Source organism: Thrips palmi, unplaced genomic scaffold (genome assembly GCF_012932325.1).
Source record: "Thrips palmi isolate BJ-2018 unplaced genomic scaffold, TpBJ-2018v1 HiC_scaffold_4, whole genome shotgun sequence".
Lineage (NCBI taxonomy): Eukaryota > Metazoa > Arthropoda > Insecta > Thysanoptera > Thripidae > Thrips > Thrips palmi.
The window spans coordinates 6,534,798-6,551,901 of NW_023144631.1; the positions used below are offsets into that span (position 1 = coordinate 6,534,798).

The 17,104-nt window shown below is 45.0% G+C and overlaps 6 protein-coding genes across 6 annotated transcripts; 3 read left to right on the plus strand and 3 right to left on the minus strand.

The window, feature by feature from the left end:
• Positions 1–336: 336 nt before the first annotated feature.
• Positions 337–1,504, minus strand: LOC117649565 (stabilizer of axonemal microtubules 1-like). Its single transcript, XM_034392452.1, has 6 exons — positions 1,478–1,504; positions 1,346–1,399; positions 1,206–1,256; positions 858–1,022; positions 583–766; positions 337–494 (listed from the first exon to the last, which is right to left on the minus strand). The coding sequence occupies exons 1-6, from the start codon at positions 1,502–1,504 to the stop codon at positions 337–339; spliced, it is 639 nt and encodes a 212-aa protein (XP_034248343.1).
• A 126-nt stretch (positions 1,505–1,630) lies between these two features.
• LOC117649566 lies at positions 1,631–3,326 on the plus strand. The gene is made up of 9 exons (XM_034392453.1): positions 1,631–1,743; positions 1,858–1,968; positions 2,057–2,201; positions 2,276–2,377; positions 2,458–2,609; positions 2,646–2,685; positions 2,764–2,901; positions 3,018–3,111; positions 3,193–3,326. Exons 1-9 carry the CDS (start codon positions 1,631–1,633, stop codon positions 3,270–3,272), a joined length of 975 nt encoding a protein of 324 aa, XP_034248344.1. The 3' UTR covers positions 3,273–3,326.
• A 374-nt stretch (positions 3,327–3,700) lies between these two features.
• LOC117649946 (max-like protein X) lies at positions 3,701–6,134 on the plus strand. The gene is made up of 6 exons (XM_034393145.1): positions 3,701–3,930; positions 4,359–4,508; positions 4,615–4,832; positions 4,927–5,094; positions 5,177–5,290; positions 5,371–6,134. Exons 1-6 carry the CDS (start codon positions 3,888–3,890, stop codon positions 5,443–5,445), a joined length of 768 nt encoding a protein of 255 aa, XP_034249036.1. The 5' UTR covers positions 3,701–3,887; the 3' UTR covers positions 5,446–6,134.
• LOC117649944 (GDP-Man:Man(3)GlcNAc(2)-PP-Dol alpha-1,2-mannosyltransferase) lies at positions 5,789–8,977 on the minus strand. Its single transcript, XM_034393142.1, has 10 exons — positions 8,707–8,977; positions 8,530–8,632; positions 8,317–8,450; positions 8,014–8,246; positions 7,709–7,926; positions 7,440–7,626; positions 7,227–7,354; positions 6,955–7,153; positions 6,677–6,872; positions 5,789–6,593 (listed from the first exon to the last, which is right to left on the minus strand). Exons 1-10 carry the CDS (start codon positions 8,727–8,729, stop codon positions 6,497–6,499), a joined length of 1,518 nt encoding a protein of 505 aa, XP_034249033.1. The 5' UTR covers positions 8,730–8,977; the 3' UTR covers positions 5,789–6,496.
• A 142-nt stretch (positions 8,978–9,119) lies between these two features.
• LOC117649943 lies at positions 9,120–12,899 on the plus strand. Its single transcript, XM_034393141.1, has 11 exons — positions 9,120–9,399; positions 9,585–9,861; positions 9,947–10,171; positions 10,255–10,381; positions 10,469–10,636; positions 10,809–11,015; positions 11,092–11,202; positions 11,277–11,381; positions 11,481–11,627; positions 11,707–11,856; positions 11,936–12,899. Exons 2-11 carry the CDS (start codon positions 9,623–9,625, stop codon positions 12,170–12,172), a joined length of 1,716 nt encoding a protein of 571 aa, XP_034249032.1. The 5' UTR covers positions 9,120–9,399; positions 9,585–9,622; the 3' UTR covers positions 12,173–12,899.
• Positions 12,900–13,041: 142 nt separating this feature from the next.
• LOC117649941 (DNA replication licensing factor Mcm2) lies at positions 13,042–17,044 on the minus strand. Its single transcript, XM_034393138.1, has 10 exons — positions 16,885–17,044; positions 16,406–16,602; positions 15,873–16,320; positions 15,584–15,783; positions 15,306–15,498; positions 15,005–15,217; positions 14,698–14,920; positions 14,197–14,612; positions 13,790–14,107; positions 13,042–13,707 (listed from the first exon to the last, which is right to left on the minus strand). Exons 1-10 carry the CDS (start codon positions 16,891–16,893, stop codon positions 13,231–13,233), a joined length of 2,694 nt encoding a protein of 897 aa, XP_034249029.1. The 5' UTR covers positions 16,894–17,044; the 3' UTR covers positions 13,042–13,230.
• Between the last annotated feature and the right edge of the window lie 60 nt (positions 17,045–17,104).

Genomic DNA, 17,104 nt, shown 5'->3' on the forward strand with positions numbered 1-17,104 from the left:
GGAATCGTGCGGCGGCTGGTCAGGGACCGGTGATCCATATCGGCGCAATATGTCCAGCCCTCTCCGCCTGCCCCGCGCAGCACGGCGCTGTCGGCCAGCCCACCTCGCCGGCGGTAAACAAGTCAATACACCGCGAGTCAATGCCGCCGGGGGGCGCGTCCCGGCGCGTCCGCGCGGTCGTCCCCGGGGTGATATACGTAGAAAGCAGGAAGCATACAGGTGGCCAGCAGACTGATGCCGAGAGTCGTCTTCGTCTCTGTCTCTCTCGCGCTCAAGGGGCGTTTCCTGCGGAGAGAGACGACTCTCGGAGTGAGTCTGCGGGGCGTGGGGCGTGCCTTACCTAGGCAGCACGGCAGGCGGCACGTAGCTCATCTTCTGCGTGGTGAGGCCGTCCACGGGGCACGGCACCTTGTGCACGCGCGCCACCGGCTTCATGGACTGCGCGGCCGTGGCGCCCTGCGGGTGCGCGTACGACATCTGCGTCGTGGTCCAGCCTGCGGCGCAGTGCAACGTTTCGATGCTGTCTCTCACACTCCCTTGGTGCGAGAGAGACAGAGCGAATGAGCCTGCTGTGGCACTTGCCCTCCATCGGGGTGTCGGGGAAGGGCATCCTGGGGTCGCTGAAGGGCTCCCGCCTGCAGTAGGGCTTGGCGCAGTAGTCCACCTTCTGCGTGGTGGCGTCCTGCATCGGCCCGCGGCCCATCAGGTTGCTGCCGAACGGGCGGCATGGCTGGGGCCGCGTCCCGTGCGGGTACTGGTAGCTCAGCTGCGACGCGGCAAGCAACGCTCCGAGTTGTTGTGTTTCCCGAGGTGGGGCCGAATGTTGAAACGCCGACGGGAGCGAACTACCGTCATACCGTGGTGGTGGTGTGCCCGTCGATGACCCCCGGCACCTTGATGGGGCCCTGGTCCGGGCGGCACAGGTCCGGCTTGGCCAGCAGGGCCACCTCTGGCGGGAACCCGGGGTACGAATGCTTGTACACGGTGGAGCCCTCCACGGCTATCTTGGGGTGCCGGTACACCTGGGCCGCAGAGACACAGCCAGTGGGCGGGGCGCGGGGCGCGGGGCGCGGGCCGGCCAGTGGCACCATTCCCTTCTCGCCGACCGCCCGAGCGCCCGCAGAGTCAAGGGTGGGCCAGCCCGCCGAGCCGCCCTGCGCCGCAGGGGTGCCTACCCTCGCGTCCGCGGGCGCTCCCCGCCTTACCTGCTTGGGCGCGCACGACGGCGGCGGCAGCGGCTGCACGTACGTCACGGCCTGCACGCGCCGAACATGGAGATGAGGTAGGGGAGGAGGATGCGCGGCCTGCTTGGTCCTGGCGGCCCGGACGCCCTGCTGCCACTTACCTCTGGGTTCAGGCAGGGGCACTTGCAGGGGTCGCCGGCGGGGCAGCGCGGGGGCTGCAGCAGCGTTTGGGTTGTTAAGTCGCATTCAGTTGCACTTTGATTGTCTCTGCAAGTATTTATTTTTCAGTGTACCTGCATCTGGGGGCAGTTAGAGGGCATGGCTGCGGCTGCTGCGGGGGCTGCGGGCTCTGGTGCTGTCGACACGCTGTGCGCGCGCCCTCCTCAAACAGACCCTCGCCGTTGGCATAGCAACGCGGCGTCACCGCGGCAGGGCATGGGGATGGCATGGGGGCAGCGTCCAGCCACGAGTGCTTCCCCGCGGTGTCCTCAGAGGAGCCACCCTGGCCCTCGCCCCCTCCGCCGCCCCCGAACAAGTTGACGACCCAAATCCAGCACGGGCACATGGCGCCGGAAACCCAGCAGGGCGAGCAGGGCCGCGGGGAGGACGGCGCCGTGCCGCCGTCGGGGTCCTCCGAGACTACGGGTGCCGCGGGTGCCGGCGGCGGGTCCAGGACGCCGCCGAACGCGTTGGGGCTGACCTGGCAGGAGGTGGCGGACGTGCGGAGGACGCACGGGCTGCTGGCGCGGGACGCCACCTCGCACTGCGTGCGGATGCACATCAAGTAAGCCCTGCACCCTAAGACCTGCGGCCCGAGGCAGCGAGAGACCGCCACTCCGAGGTGCGTTCGACCCAAAGTCCGTCTTCCGCAGGTACTTCCGTCGCTTCCCCACGCACCTGGAGCGCTTCTGCGGACGCGCGGCGCGCGCCGAGCCCCTGCACTACGCCCCCGCCGAGCTCAAGAGGGACTCGGAGTTCACCTCGCGCGCCCTCATGCACGGGCTGGCGCAGCTGCAGGTGGATACCGAGAGAACGACCTTTGCTTGAAACTCGGCACGGGGAAAACACATTTTTTGGGGGTTGCGGGACAGTCGCTCCGCTGCAGCTGCACGGGCGACGACGCGATGGCGAGCCAGCTTGCTGCCCTGGCGCGCGCGCACCGAGGGCTGGGGCTAACCAGGGACAGCTGCAGGGTGAGTCTCAGTCCGGCCGGTCTGGCGCCCCAGCGACAACAACAACAACACCGAGACGCCGCTTCCCACGCACTGCTCAGCAATACCGCGACGCATTGCTGGACTACTTGGAGGAGGCGCTGCCGCAGGCCATGACGCCCTCCGTCAGGCAGTCCTGGCGCACCTTCCTCACCACGCTGTGCGACGGCCTGGCTGACTGCCTGGCGGACGGTCTCGACCACCCGGACGAGCAGCGGCGTGGCCCAGGGTGCGGCCCGCAGTCCTCCAGCCAGGCGCGCCGCAACGCCCTCACGTCGTCCTGGGTCGAGGTAGGCCTCGGACAATCAACCCGACCCGACGAAACCTCATGTCAGTTGTGCCACAGGTGACTGTACCACGGTATGCAGCACGAGCTGCCCAAGGGTTGGCCCCTGGTTGTGTACTACACGACGGGGGGCCACCGGACGTCCCACGGCACCCACGGCCGGAGGCGACCCTCCAGCTCCACGTGCACCAAGTGCGGCCAGGCGGCCTGCACGTGTAAGGTGAGTACGTCCCTCTCGCACCCCCGTGCGACACACCGTCAGGCCGTCAAAGCGAGAGAGACGGAGCGGTGGCACCGCCGCGGGTCCCACTCTCATTCGCCGGGGACGACTTGTAGTGGGACACGATCCACGAGGAGAGCGCCTGGAGGCAAGACAGCGACCCGTCGATGCTGGAGAACGCCGAACAGGAGTCCTGTGCTGCACTTGAAGGTCGGCGTGGCAGCACGCTATTGGCTTTGCTTGCCTTCACCTTCCTCACTCGGGTCTTTGACGTTTGTTGTTCTTTCTCAGGGAAACAGAGCCAATGCGCCAGCGAATCACTTTCGGCGGGAACGAGCGCCTCGCAGTTCGCCGCGGAGGGCACACCGTAGGGTCTCTCAAGTCAAGAGCGACCGACCCGCCCGCCCGCCCCGAAGAGATTATTAGCAGTATGAAATACTGTCTACAAACTTAATCATACTATTTACAGACCAATATATTTTTTGATACATACTGCACCCAGAAGGCCTTACACTATCTGCAGTACTGTACTGTACGACATACTGTGGAGCTCGCGGTAGGCCGTGCCTGGCCGTGCCGGCAGACGCCCCAGTCACCCGGTTGCCTACCCGGAGGCCCGCCGGGCGCTCGTCGGCGCGGCGCGCACTCGCCTGGCACTCGCCCGCCCAGCCCAAGGCAGCTAGAGCTACCTAGGTGGGGGTGCCAGCCTTCCCCCTCCCCTTTTCACTTTCTGCAACCCCCCTCCCCCTCGCCGAACCCGAACCCGAATCCCGAACCCGACGACCCGATCCGCCCGGGTGCTCCTCCGAGAGAGGTGGGGAGAGAGGGGTAGGGTAGAATGGTGCAGACAGCGTTTTTATGTGTACTTTCTTCAAAGTGTGTACTTTCTTCTACTTATTAGGAAGCGCGCAGAATGGCCTAGTCGATTAATTTTTTAATCATTGAAGTTTATCGTCCATTCAGCACCTTATCCAATTCCAGACAAAATGTCTGACCCATTGCATTACGGCGACTACGGTTATGACCCAGGTTTGCACTTTATATTTTGCTTCTGTTGAAATCATGGAATTGATAGCAAGGTTTAAAGATTATGCCAGAATTATTTTATTTTGTTTGAAATTTGTTCCCTGTTCAATTATCATTTTTTTAAAAATATTCTTGCGATGTATCTTCGAAATCAAGCTGTTTGATTACAGTTAGTGTTTACCATATGATTCCCAACTATTAGGCAACACGCGTTAACAAAGGCCATCTTCACCGGTGGAGTCACTGCCTATTCTTTCTATGATGATTAATCAAAAAATGTCTGTTGTTAGGTTGAAAGCGATTGGTAATGGATGCTGCTTGCTATGCTGGCGTCAGAGCTATGTGCTGTGTTGTGTCTCATTATAACTTTTTAAAAGTTTTATTAGGTCTTTATACAATTTTTCAACAAATTTCTTCATCTTGTTGCGCAGCCCTTGGAATGGGAGGTCTTCAAGATATGAAACCTGAACCACCCAGTCCTACTGAATCGCCATACTACAGACGAGACAGTGTCGGATCAGGCCTTGCTGCACCTTCTACTCACAACTCTAATGAAAATCTAAGTAGCAGTAGTGGCCATGGTAGGATTTCTTTGTGAATAAACAATATTATGAGTTATAACAATTTTGCAAAGCCTGCAAGAGGACTTTGGCAGTGTGGCTGCTTATTTTTCTATATTCTTTACAGAGGATGATGACAGTGATCACAAAGGCTCTGGGTCTCTGAGCTACAAAGAACGCCGCAGGGAGGCTCACACACAAGCGGAACAAAAGCGTAGAGATGCCATAAAGAAAGGCTATGACTCTTTGCAACATCTTGTCCCAACATGCCAGCAGACAGACTCATCTACTTCCTACAAACTGAGCAAAGCCACTGTCTTGCAAAAGTCAATAGATTATATACAGGTGTGGCTTGTTACCTGTTTATAATAATGTTCTCTGTAAGACATACTGCATATTTGTTTTAGTTCATTCAAACATTATATGATTCCTCCTGCAGTTCCTTCTCCAACAGCGCAAAAAACAGGAAGAAGAGAGGAATGCTCTACGCAAAGAGGTTGTAGCTTTGAGTATAATGCGCATTAATTATGAACAAATGGTTAAAGCGCAGCAAGCTCAGCCAGGGCAACAAGACACTAGAATTTCTGATGACACAAAGTTCAAAGTGGTATGCAATAATTTCAGTATAATTACGTTTAATTCTTAGATCAAAATACCAAAGTGTGTATCTTAATATTTTTCATTGGCAGTTTCAGGCTATTATGGATCAACTGTTTTTGTCATTTAGCAATGCATCTTTTGCCAACTTTGCTGAACTGTCTGCTTCTATATTTAGCTGGCTGGAGGAACAGTGCAAGCCCCAGGTACAACTTTGTTGCAATGTCAAAATGGTGAATGGTAGTCAAAGAAAATTTGTAACTTCTGCCTTGTTTCTGCTTTACAGACCCTCCATGATCTTGTAGCCTCAGTACTACAAAGATTGAGTTTCCCTCTGGGACCAGGGAACATGCGAATGTGATGCTGGAGATTGGTCCTCTTATTCCAGTTATGATGGTTCAGACATTGTCTACTATTATTTCTTTGATGTGATATTAATGCACAGAATTGAGAAGAATTCTGGGAACTTTAGAACACTTTTAAAAGTTCTCTTGATTAGTTGTATGCATTGGTTTCATTGATAGCTGTAAGCATTCAAGGGCGATTTTTAATGTCTGATAAATAGGCATCAACAAGGCATGCTTCTGTTCCGGTTGAAAATGCAGCAATTGATAGATGCGGTCTGTTGCTTTATAGTTTTGTTGTATTTACTGCATCTCATGAAGAAAAATGATAATGGAATTGGGAGAAAAAAAGTGCTCTACTTTGGAGGGGAAATGATATACTTACAAACTATGTACACACACATATATACATTTATAAATATTTTACCGTATTTGTTATAAGGCATTATGACCTGACAACCCAGTATGTTGGGTTTTTATCTTGTTTATTTTATTAGAGGCTGCTTTCTCAGTCAACAATTTTTTTTTCTAGCAAGATGTTTTTTGTTTATATTTGAACAGAGTCTACACAAAATACATAGTGAGAATTATGTCCTTAAATGATTTATGATTGTGATAAAACATGCCAACTGGTTGGTTTACTCATTTTGATTGGTGGGCCAATACACATTTTGGACTATAAAATAAATACTTAGTTTTGTTACAACTGACTTTTATCATTACAATCCTTGCAAGGGCTCAAGTCTGGAACATAAACTCAAAGCATTATCATATTCTAAATTTATTTAGAAACAGAATTGCTCTAGCTTCCGGCAAACAAATAGTAAATTGTTTGAATGGGTTCTAGAATACTGTAGTTCATGGTGCAGATAAGAAACACTACAGCAGGGAAACGACATTAGATTGAGAGAAAATCAGTACCTAATGAGATTTCAAATACACCTAGTACATTCTTTTTCTAAAAATTTGTGCAATGGTAAAAAAAAATTGAGGAGGGTGACAAAGTTACACAATAAATTCACACACAAAAAATCAGCAGCTGGAAGAAACACTGGTACAAATTTCTTGTTAGGAATCTTTATGATGTGGTTTAATTAAGAAAGGAGCAGTGGACCTGAGGAACCCTTTCTCAAATTCTCGAACAGAGAATCGATCCACAGAAGACCTGCAATAATAACTTAGCTACAGAAATGCAAATACTAAATGTGATGATGAGAATGTACTTATGATAAGAAAGGCAACACATACCTAGCAGCTTCCCTTATTGTGCGGCGCTCTTTAGGAGACATTTTTAAAATTTTCACGATGGCAACTGCAAATTCATTTTCATCAGCAGCCAAAAACCCATTGCGACTTCCTTCTTCCTCAATAATAATATCCATTTGAGGCCCACCAGAGCGATGAGCCACCATGATAAGACCAGCTGCCATACACTCCACTACACCTACGGACAGATTGACAACATTGAAATAAAAACAATAATATTAATAATGATAATAATAAATAGTCAAGATTCAAACTGTTACCTATTCCAAAATGCTCATTCCACATAGCATGAAGTCCAATAGTTCCCTCTTGCAACTCCTTTTTCAACTCATCATAGGGAACATTGACGCGGAATTGCACATTGTTTTCAAGGGACAGATGTCTGCATAAATCTTTCATATCCTTCACACGAGCCTCATCAGCCGCTCCTCTACAGGACCCAACAAAAACTAAACATATCTGCAAAAGGTGAATTATCATTAAAAGATATGAAAAGTGGGGGATAAAACAATTGATACTTATCATATCTTACCCTATCCCACAACTCCTCAGGCAGCCATTGACGTAGCTGATACATAGAGCGTAGTTGCAGTGGGTGATCCTTTTCTGGCCTGAATTGTCCAACTGAAACTATCTTTATAAGTTTCTTCCCCTTTTCACCTTTGGTGACATTAAAATACAGTAAGTGACTAAGAAACATTTATGAAAATTAAAAAATAAGATGATCTAGTGATACTGGTGATACCTGTGGGCAAGCCTCTCAAGAAGTCTTCATCATCAGTGATGGGAATTTTCTTCAGCTCCTCTGTGTCACATGGCGGATAAACACGATGCGTTCTTAAAGGTATATTCCAAATGTCATTTATATGTTCTTCTGTCCAGCTGGAGTTAACCATAACAATCTCTGCACAACGTCCCATGACCCCATAGATCTACAGTATGCAAAATAATTTGTTTAATAACATTTAATGCCAGATTGAAGCAATATTGCAACTGTTTTGTAGTATAACTTACCCATGCAAACATTTTGTAGTAGATAATTTTGCCCCCGGTAAGGAAAGGACTGCGTGCAACATAATGACTATTGTTATACTGAGCAGTGCGACTTGAAACACGCCTCAGCATATCTGTAGATATTGTAGGGTAGTGAGTGTAACATCCAACGCGACACCCCCCAATGTATCGAAATAGAGGAAGTGTGAAAGCATAACCCATTGTGTCCAGGTAAACATCTAGGAGAAAAAAAATCATATAAAAATCATATACAGATATGTCATAAAGTTTTTGTTATGAAATCTAAAATACAAACCAATGGTTACCTGGTAAAAATGCATTCAGAGCTTCCATGCCTAATATTAAAGATCCCAAGCTCTGCCCTAGAAGGGTGAATGTAGGATACTTAGCGGCTTCCACCCAACCACGCTGATGCAGGTAAATAAACTCGACTGGTTCTGGTAGGTCAATATTGAGTCGCTGACGGACCCGATTAACAATTTCGTCAGGGGACGCTTCTAAATCTCCAGTGTAAACGACAACTTTGGTACCAGGATACCTATAAAACAAATAATATTAGAGATCTGAAAAATGCATTGATGATATAAATCAGTTTTGTTTAGTAATACCTTGTCTGTAGGGAAGCAACTGCACACCAAAGGACTCTTTCCCCTCCAGCTCCAGTATTACAATACGGATGGAAAAATGCTACACTCAGAGGCTTTTCAGGATTGCTCTCCATTTCACGTTTCTTTCTGAAGTGCTGCAACAAACGTCCCATTCTTTCAAATGTGATATCAGGAAAAATCTGAATACGTGGTTGAATAAAGAGGATGTCAAACCTTTCGTGAAGTTACAATCATAATTGGAAGAACGACGCTCAACACCGCCAGTGACAAGACAACCAAGATGGTCAGCACCTTGATGGCAATCCATAGTGGATCCCTGAAATTAGCACCAAATAAATAAGTCACAAATGATTTATCGATTGTAAAGGACACTCACGACAATGTACTTACATCAAACACGATAAACACGCCATAGTCCAAAAAAGTTAGTCTTCTTTTTACAAAATTTACAAATTATGTGGAAGGGTTGAAGTCGTGGAATCAGTGCCAGAGTTCATTAAGACGCTGCTGACGATTCGTCTAACACGTCATAACATCGTTACAGACTTCTCAAACAACAGCGGCAGCATAAGGCTTACTAGAAACAGTTTTGACAACAGGAAAAAAAATTATCGGCATTCGGCGTCGACTGCTTCGTCGCGTCGACTGCTTTCGGCTGTTTACGTTATTGCTGTTTCTCTACTCTACCAACTGGTGGCGCTAGTGTCGTGTTTTGAACTCGGTGGTGGGGGGTATAGTGCAGGCGCTACAAGGGATGACTTTCACTTTACTTTAGTGGTGGGGGTGGGGTGAAGGCGAAGTCCCCGCGTTCGGGGTTCGGTGGTTCGGTGGGCGTTCGGAGACGTAATCAAACCAGACAAAAATTTCTAACCTGTTCCATACAACATACTTCTATTTCAGTTCTTTGAATGACAAGATTTCAACCTGATTTTGCTGAACTCTTGAACAGTGTTTAGAAAATATTTAACTTAGTCATTATTATGTCATGATGGCAGCAACTCACATTTACGATTTGACTAGGAATTGTTACATTATTTCAAACCTGTACATAATTCCTTGAAATGTAATTTCAAAACAAACAAGGTATTTGTTATTATGTCATTTTCGATTGATTTATCCGAATCACGCGTGTGTCAATCATCTGTTAACAAAGTTTCCTCATTGCATATTTACATTTGTTCCACAATTTTTCTAGAACTTTCATAGATTTAGCTTCAAAGAAATTTCATTTTTATTTCTTAAGGACAATTTCTTTTTTTTCCTCTCAGCATTAGCCTTTAACTGTAGTCCCAACCAGTGATTCAAAATGCCTCTACTAAAATCACAGTCTCCACTTCCGTTGGAGGAGCTGTGCCTCTTAGCTGTTATAAGATGTCTCGAAACGGACCTCATTTTATGTGAGGTTGCCAAAGGCCTACAGGCTAACTCGCTTCTTCTTCGGAGAAGAGATTTAAGCATGACTAGAATTTCTGAAGAGCTGAGGGATTACATGGCATTCTTACCTGGTATATTGAGTGAAATGGTCCGTCAAAAGATTACCAACAAGTAAGGGACACAGTGTCATCTTTTCTTCTTCTTTTTCTTTTGCAAAAAGATTCTGTGTTGTGAAAATAAATTTTTACTTTTGCAGGGTTTTAAAGAAATATACTAGAATGTCACAGCCCGAGACATCTCCATTGGGCTTGCCATTGCACACAATGACTGTGCGTTTGCTTGAAATTGTGCTAGATGAAGAAGTTAGGACATTTGATATGTCAGAATTTCAACCACTGCTGAGGACTGCACAATATCGACCACAGCAAGGGATTCCTGAAGTATGGGAACTTGTACTTGGCAGATGTCGAGGGTTGCGCAAGTATGTAACTGTAACACAGTTGTGTGTTCAGCAAGAGTAAACTTTGCTTGCACCCTTCACCATGTTTCTTCTCTTTTCCTCAGATTCTCATTGCCACCATTGCTGTCAAGCACGCTTGGCATCAACATGAACGATTTTCTGAAGTCCGTGGCTCGTCAATGTAATAAACTCACAGAAATTGTATTGAAAGATGCTGTTCATGATGGAAGGGTGAGATTTTGTATTCAGTTACTGCTTTTTGTAAATTAAATATTGCACACAGCTTTACTATTTGTGTTTCATCTTCGTATGTTCTAGGTGCTTGCAGCAATTTCTAGACATTGTCCGTCTGTAAGACTCCTTGATCTTACAGGATCGAACATAACATGCATGGACATTCTTTATCTAGTCTTCCCAGGTACAGGTGAGGTACCTCGTGCATTCTTACCCGATGAAATGGCACGTCTAAAACGCTTAGCTATGCAGGTAAATAGTTCGAAATTGTAACTTATAAGGGTACCTTATAAGGTTTTTACCAGGGAGTGATGGGGAAAATAGGTGGTTCTTGTCTGTCGATCAGTGTCTTGTTTCAGCTCTGTTTTATTAATTATTCAAAATAGGTAGTCCAAATAGTAATTCTCTCTTTTGTTTTGAACAGCCTGTTCCAATTCAGAATCAGTCATACAATGCCCTGTGTGGCACTATGAGAGACCTTATTCTAACTAACACAAAAGTACGGGCTCTTGGTGCTTACTTTGCCCTCAAGTTTATGCCCAATATTACCTCGCTTGGGGATTTTGTATTCGCAACAGCAGGGCTCAAAAAATTCTGGCAAGAATCTAAATACAAATTTGTGTTAAAACAGGTACGTTCTGTTTTTGGTTCAACAATCTGTTTTATTTATTGTCATTCTCCTAATCCAGGAACTGTTTTTTCTATAGATTTTCTACCGTGGCCCATCATGTGAAAAAGTCAAGTTAATTGGAGCCACATGCCCTGATTTAGAAGTACTACACCTTGGATCAGATGATGCAAAGAGACTGAATTTTAAGGTTTGTTTGAAGCTGTTCAGCCTTATACTTATTTATTTTGTGTTGTTTTTATATGCTTTTCACCTTCCCTGTAGCATTTATCAAAATTACCAAAGTTGAGGAGTTTGACTGTTGAGTTAGCACATGGAGTTGAAATTGGTCCAGAACTAGCACATTTGTCGCAACTTAGAGAATTGCAGGTTGGTGAAACTTTCTATTTTACATTGCTATTTTATTTTAAGAAATCACCAAGCGCATGTAATAAACATCATATTCTCTAAATTACTTGTAACTTTCAGCTTCAAGTTCCTAATGTAGACGTAGGTCTTATTGCGGATTCATGTCCATTGCTTCAAAAGTTGGTTTTAACACTGGAGCCTCAGAAAACTGTGACTCTCTCTCATGATAAAGAACACACAATTCTGGGGCATCTTCAAGAACTTCAGGTAACTATCTTTGCCTAGCTGCCCTCTGATATTCTGATGTTGTCATAATGTGTTGCTAATAATTGTTTCTGGTTCACAGTTGGAATGTCAAATATCATTAGATGTTGCAGCTTTACTCTTGACACGCTCTCCCAAACTCAAAGTTGTGAAATTGGTCAGAGTGAAGAAACTCACGGACCGTGTTCTGGCAGAATGGTTACAGATCAACCCATTCGAACACTTAGAAACAGTAAGGACCTGTTTTCTATAACATTAATTTGATATGTACTCTTTTGTGATTAATATAGATGTGATTCCTCCCCCTACAGTGGCTTTTAGGATACTCTCAGCTAACAATAACGAGTGTGTCCTTATTACTCTCACGCTGTCCGAGATTGTCAACTCTTGGCCGATTGTCGGGCTGGGATGTTAGATCGTGGGAGTCACGGCGTCTTCAACGTGCCTGGCAAAATTATGAACTGAATTTAGTACATTTTTCACGCAAACAAAATGATGTATCCCAAATAATGGACGCTACTGTAAGCTCAGATGATGAACCACTTTAGAAATCTCCACTTAATTTTTGTTGTTAAAACGTAAGTCAATTAAGAAGATTCCAAAATTGCATCTGATTTGCTTAATATGCATGTTTGGGCTATTAGCTAACATACCCAGATCTGGACTGTAAATAGGCAATTGTTGCTACTTCACCCCCTCCCTTTTGTTAAAGACCATTTCTGTGTCCACCACTGTTACATTCTGTTTTAATTTTTGGTCAGCATCATTTTTGTGAGAATTTCTGAGTGTTCTAATATTATATTTGCAATTCAACCTATCCCTAATTAATTGAAATGTCTTTATAAAATGGGGGAAATCGTCTGTTTTGTGTTGTTCAAGCCGCAATAATGAAATTTTATTCTAGATATCTACAACTTCTGTTTTTGTAATTAGCATTCTTTTAGATACTGTTGTGTGATATTTTGAGTAGTTCATTGAGGTAATAAGACTCATCCTAGAATGGTGATTGTAATAAGCCCACTGAGAACCACTGTGCTTCCATTAGTGCACCTCCCAATTTTGTCATCTAGACAGCTGCGATTGGAATCGATGTCTTGTTTCACATACTTCTGTTTGAGTAATGTTTGTCTTTATAGAGTTTGTGATCTCTCAGTCTGTGATAGAATTGTTATGGAAAGTATTTGCTTTTGCCTCCAATATTTACACTGTATTTGACTAATGTAGCCTGAATTACTTTTCATCTATACAATAAACTTGTATGCAACCTCCTTGTAAGTTGACTGATCACTTATGTTACACACATCCTGACGTGATTCTCCTTGACTTCAGCATGTTTCCAACTCCTCTTAAAAAAAAATTAAAATTATTCAAAAATATTCTAAATATCGGGACAGGTTTATAAAAATTTAACAAAAAATTTGAAGGTGTGTCTTTATTTTCCCACAATTCACTTTTACAACCTGTGCAGCACAGATATGAAGGAAACATTACAACTAATTAATTAATACATGAAACCTGTGTTGATGAAATTTCAATAAAATCCAATTGGATGACAAGGCACTAAGATGAATAAGTTAAGAATGACAAGGTACAATGGTTTAAAATACTATCTGCCAAGACGAGCATCAGCCACTGTTTGAACAATAGATTTTTTCTTGACATTGTAGGAGTAGTGATTGGCTTTAAAGATTCGGCTATCATAAAATGGTTTCACATCATGAATATCAATTTGGCGAGCTTTGTCCATGAAATCTTTCTCACTGATTTCAATGGTGGTGATATCATGAGCTGAACCATGCAGACCTCGCATGAAGGCAAGTTGTTCTTGGGTCATTTGTCGTAAGATGTAGTACAAGAGCTCACTATGATCCTTCTTGAAGGATAAGTATTTCTGGAATGTTTGCCGCATGGTCTTCATAACACTGTATTTCTGAGTTTCAACAAAGCTTTCCAACATCATTCGAATAGCCATGTTGACATCATCTTCTTGGACATAGTCACGAAGGTGCATGCGAGCTGATGCTTCTGCCATGCGGATCATACTTTCAATGTGACGAGCAGTGATGGGTAAACTGCCTGTAGCCTGATAAGAAATATTTGAATGAGTAAAAGTGGAGAAAATAGTTCAAATCATTGAAAAGGGATAATTTTTGTTGAGATCTTACCAAAGACTCCTGTCGAAGTTGGCTGTACATTTTGGCAACTTTGTCTTGATCCATGTTTTGGAGCTTAGGGTGAGCATGTTGTTTTGAATACACAATGTATTTCTTAAGAAGCTCTTGAGGAATTGGTTCAACATTAGTAGACTGCAGAGGGTCAACTACAACTGTCTCAGAAGCTGTATCATTGACCTTTGTAGGGTGGTGACGGATGTGAGATGAAACAACAAACTTAGCAAGTCTTTCATCCTGCATTGGGTCTGCTTCATCCCTCACAACACACAAAATATCAAAACGAGACATAATAGGTTCAGACAGATTCACCTACAAATAGAAAACACAGGAAAAACATTAGCCAAAAGATAATAAAAATCTAAGTGATCATCACTTATTATTAAAACTGATGGGCTCACATTTTCTGAGAATGTCATGCTGGGGTCATAGCGTCCACCAATTGGGTTAGCAGCAGCTATCACAGAGCATCTGGCTTGCAGAGAGGCCACTATTCCTGCTTTGGATATGGAAATAGATTGCTGCTCCATAGCTTCATGGATTGATGTTCTGTCCTGATCATTCATTTTATCAAACTCATCAATGAGGCACACACCCTGGTCAGCAAGGACCAAGGCACCAGCTTCCAAAGTCCACTCTCTACTTGCTGGCGATCGTCGGACATATGCAGTCAAACCAACAGCAGAAGCACCCTGACCAGTTGTAAAAACAGCTCGAGGAGCAATTTTTTCCACATACTTCAAAAATTGAGATTTGGCTGTGCCAGGGTCACCACATAGTAGAACATTGATGTCTCCTCTTAGCTTGTGCTTTTGACCTGAGTTTAAGAAAAAACATGAATGTAAACAAGGATTCAACATGAACATAAACCTGACAAAGAGATGAAGGTATGACAGAAGTACCTGGGTTTTTGGACTCTCCTCCAAACAGGGCAAGAGCCATAGAGCGTTTTATATAATCATGACCAAATATGGATGGTGCCATGCTGGCAACAATCCGATCTCCAATGCGGTGATCTTTAGCTAACTTTTGAATAGCTGACACATCTTCATCCGTCAAAGATTGCACAATTTGTTTGCAGTCTTTGACAATTATGTAATTTGCCATTATCACTGTTGCAAACACCTGCATAAATGAAAGAGATTCACATTGAAAACAGTCCACACAGCATTTGAAAAAAATCTTGCAGAACCAAAAAATCAAACTTACCGGGAAGCCCTGGTCAGTGTTAAGAGAGCCATCATAATTGTTGGTATAAATACCAGTAACATCTACTTCATCTCCAGGCTTACAGCGATCACAAAGATCTGCCAACAGGATGCAATCCTTTGACCTCGGAATACGTCCAGCTGGAATGCGGCCAGGAGATTCTTGAACAGTGACTTTCTGGTAGTTTCTGTACACTGTTTGTTCCATATTTATCTAAAAATTGTGAGGGCACATAATTAATTTTTCACTAGCCTAGAAACTAAATATAAATAAATATATATGGATGAGAACACATAGTTACCATGAATGGACCTGTGCTTTGACACTCAGGACAGGAACCTGGTTTCACTTCTACATCTTGGTTCTGAACAAAAGGTCCCAAAATATAACCACACTTGTTGCAGTCATATTTAACAATACTTAACTGGGGTAGCACTCCAGTTGTTGCTGTCACAACACCACTAGTTCTGACAAGCTGGTTGAGATGAATTTTCCTAAATAGATATTAATGAATATCATGAGATTAATGAGAACCAAAACTGACACACATGCAGAGGAATGACAGAACAAGAAGAGTACCTGAAAGTGCGAAGATCCTCGATAAGAGGCAGCTCAGAAATTCTCACATGGATGGTACTTGCGACGCGCTCATAACTAGGAAATATGGTCAACACAAGCTCTTTGGCAACTTCATCAAATATCTTCAGCATTTCTGAGGGAGCGTCAGGCAGGAAAAATGCTAAGACATGTTCTTTTGCGGCCAGTGCAGGAAATTCAACCTTGGAGAGGAAAAAACAAGAAGTAAATCTAACAATGGAATATTTAGAATTTCAAAGCTAGGTTTGGGAGTTACAACTAAGATATACACCTCCAAACTGCTGTGATTGTTTTCACACATGCGCCTGATGCGATCCTTATAAACATATTGGCCTTTACTGTTGACATAATTCCTTAAGAAATTTTTGAAACGATTTGCAATTTCAGTTCGTGGACCTAACATGGACACCCATTCTTTGATTGAGTGACCCTTAGTGTCTTCAAGATTTTCAATGGACTCAATCATGTCAGTATCTTCCATTTCCCCAGCAGCTGCCTTTTCAGCCATTCGGCGCTTGCGGCGAGGTTCATCCTCCTCATCACTGTCATCGTAGATCAACTCTCGGTCACCACGCCTTCCAAGCATTCCTCCCTCTCGGTCACGCCGCTTCATGGCCATTTCAGCAGCTTGACGGTCTGTCTGAGACATGGTGTCATAATCTTCATCATCTAACACATCTGGATCGTAGCGATCAAGGCCTGACATGGGACGGTAATCCCTGAAACAAAGCAAAGACATTGCATTCAAACATCCCATGGAAGCCACAAGCTGTGCGACACAAATAACGAATAAATTTAACATACGCCTCCATGTTGTCCCCAAACAGCTCCTCGCCATCTTCTTCCTCATCTTCAAATCGTTGAACTCCATCATCATCTCCCTCGCCTCCAAGCAAGTCACTTTCGTCTTCAAAGGGTTCCAGGTCGCGTACTGGAGACGTGACAGCTTCGCGGCGGGCATCTCCCACAGACCTGTCCAAGTCTGGGGTGTCGCGCCCGTTCTGTGAACAAAGACAACCTGTTGAGACCAAAGGCTATCCTCTAACCAGAGTACTGAAAACATGGTCTATGCGGCCGGACTGTAAACGGCGACAACAGAGCGATTGGATTGAAGCAGACACAGGAATGTACCACACACCATAAGAAACTGCAGAAAAGGAACCCTGACAAAAGCGATAACGCCGGACCGGGTCGCGCAGAGCACGAAAACGAAAACGCTCTAAAAAGTTTCCAAGGAGGGCGGAAGAGTGCATCACGAATCGTTGGCGCAACAAAATGCTTACCGATGACATGTTAGAAGACACTCGAAAGACGAATTAAAGCGTAAATGAACGAGATAACCGAACTCCAAACAATAACCCGTCCTCCCGATGCTGCTGCCTGGCTGCTGCAGTCCAGATTGGCGCGAAAACTCCGTGTTTTTGTTGTTGTTTGTGATGTTGTTGTGTATTCTACATTGCCAACCAATTTTCTTTTAAACCGATAAATTAAATCACATATATT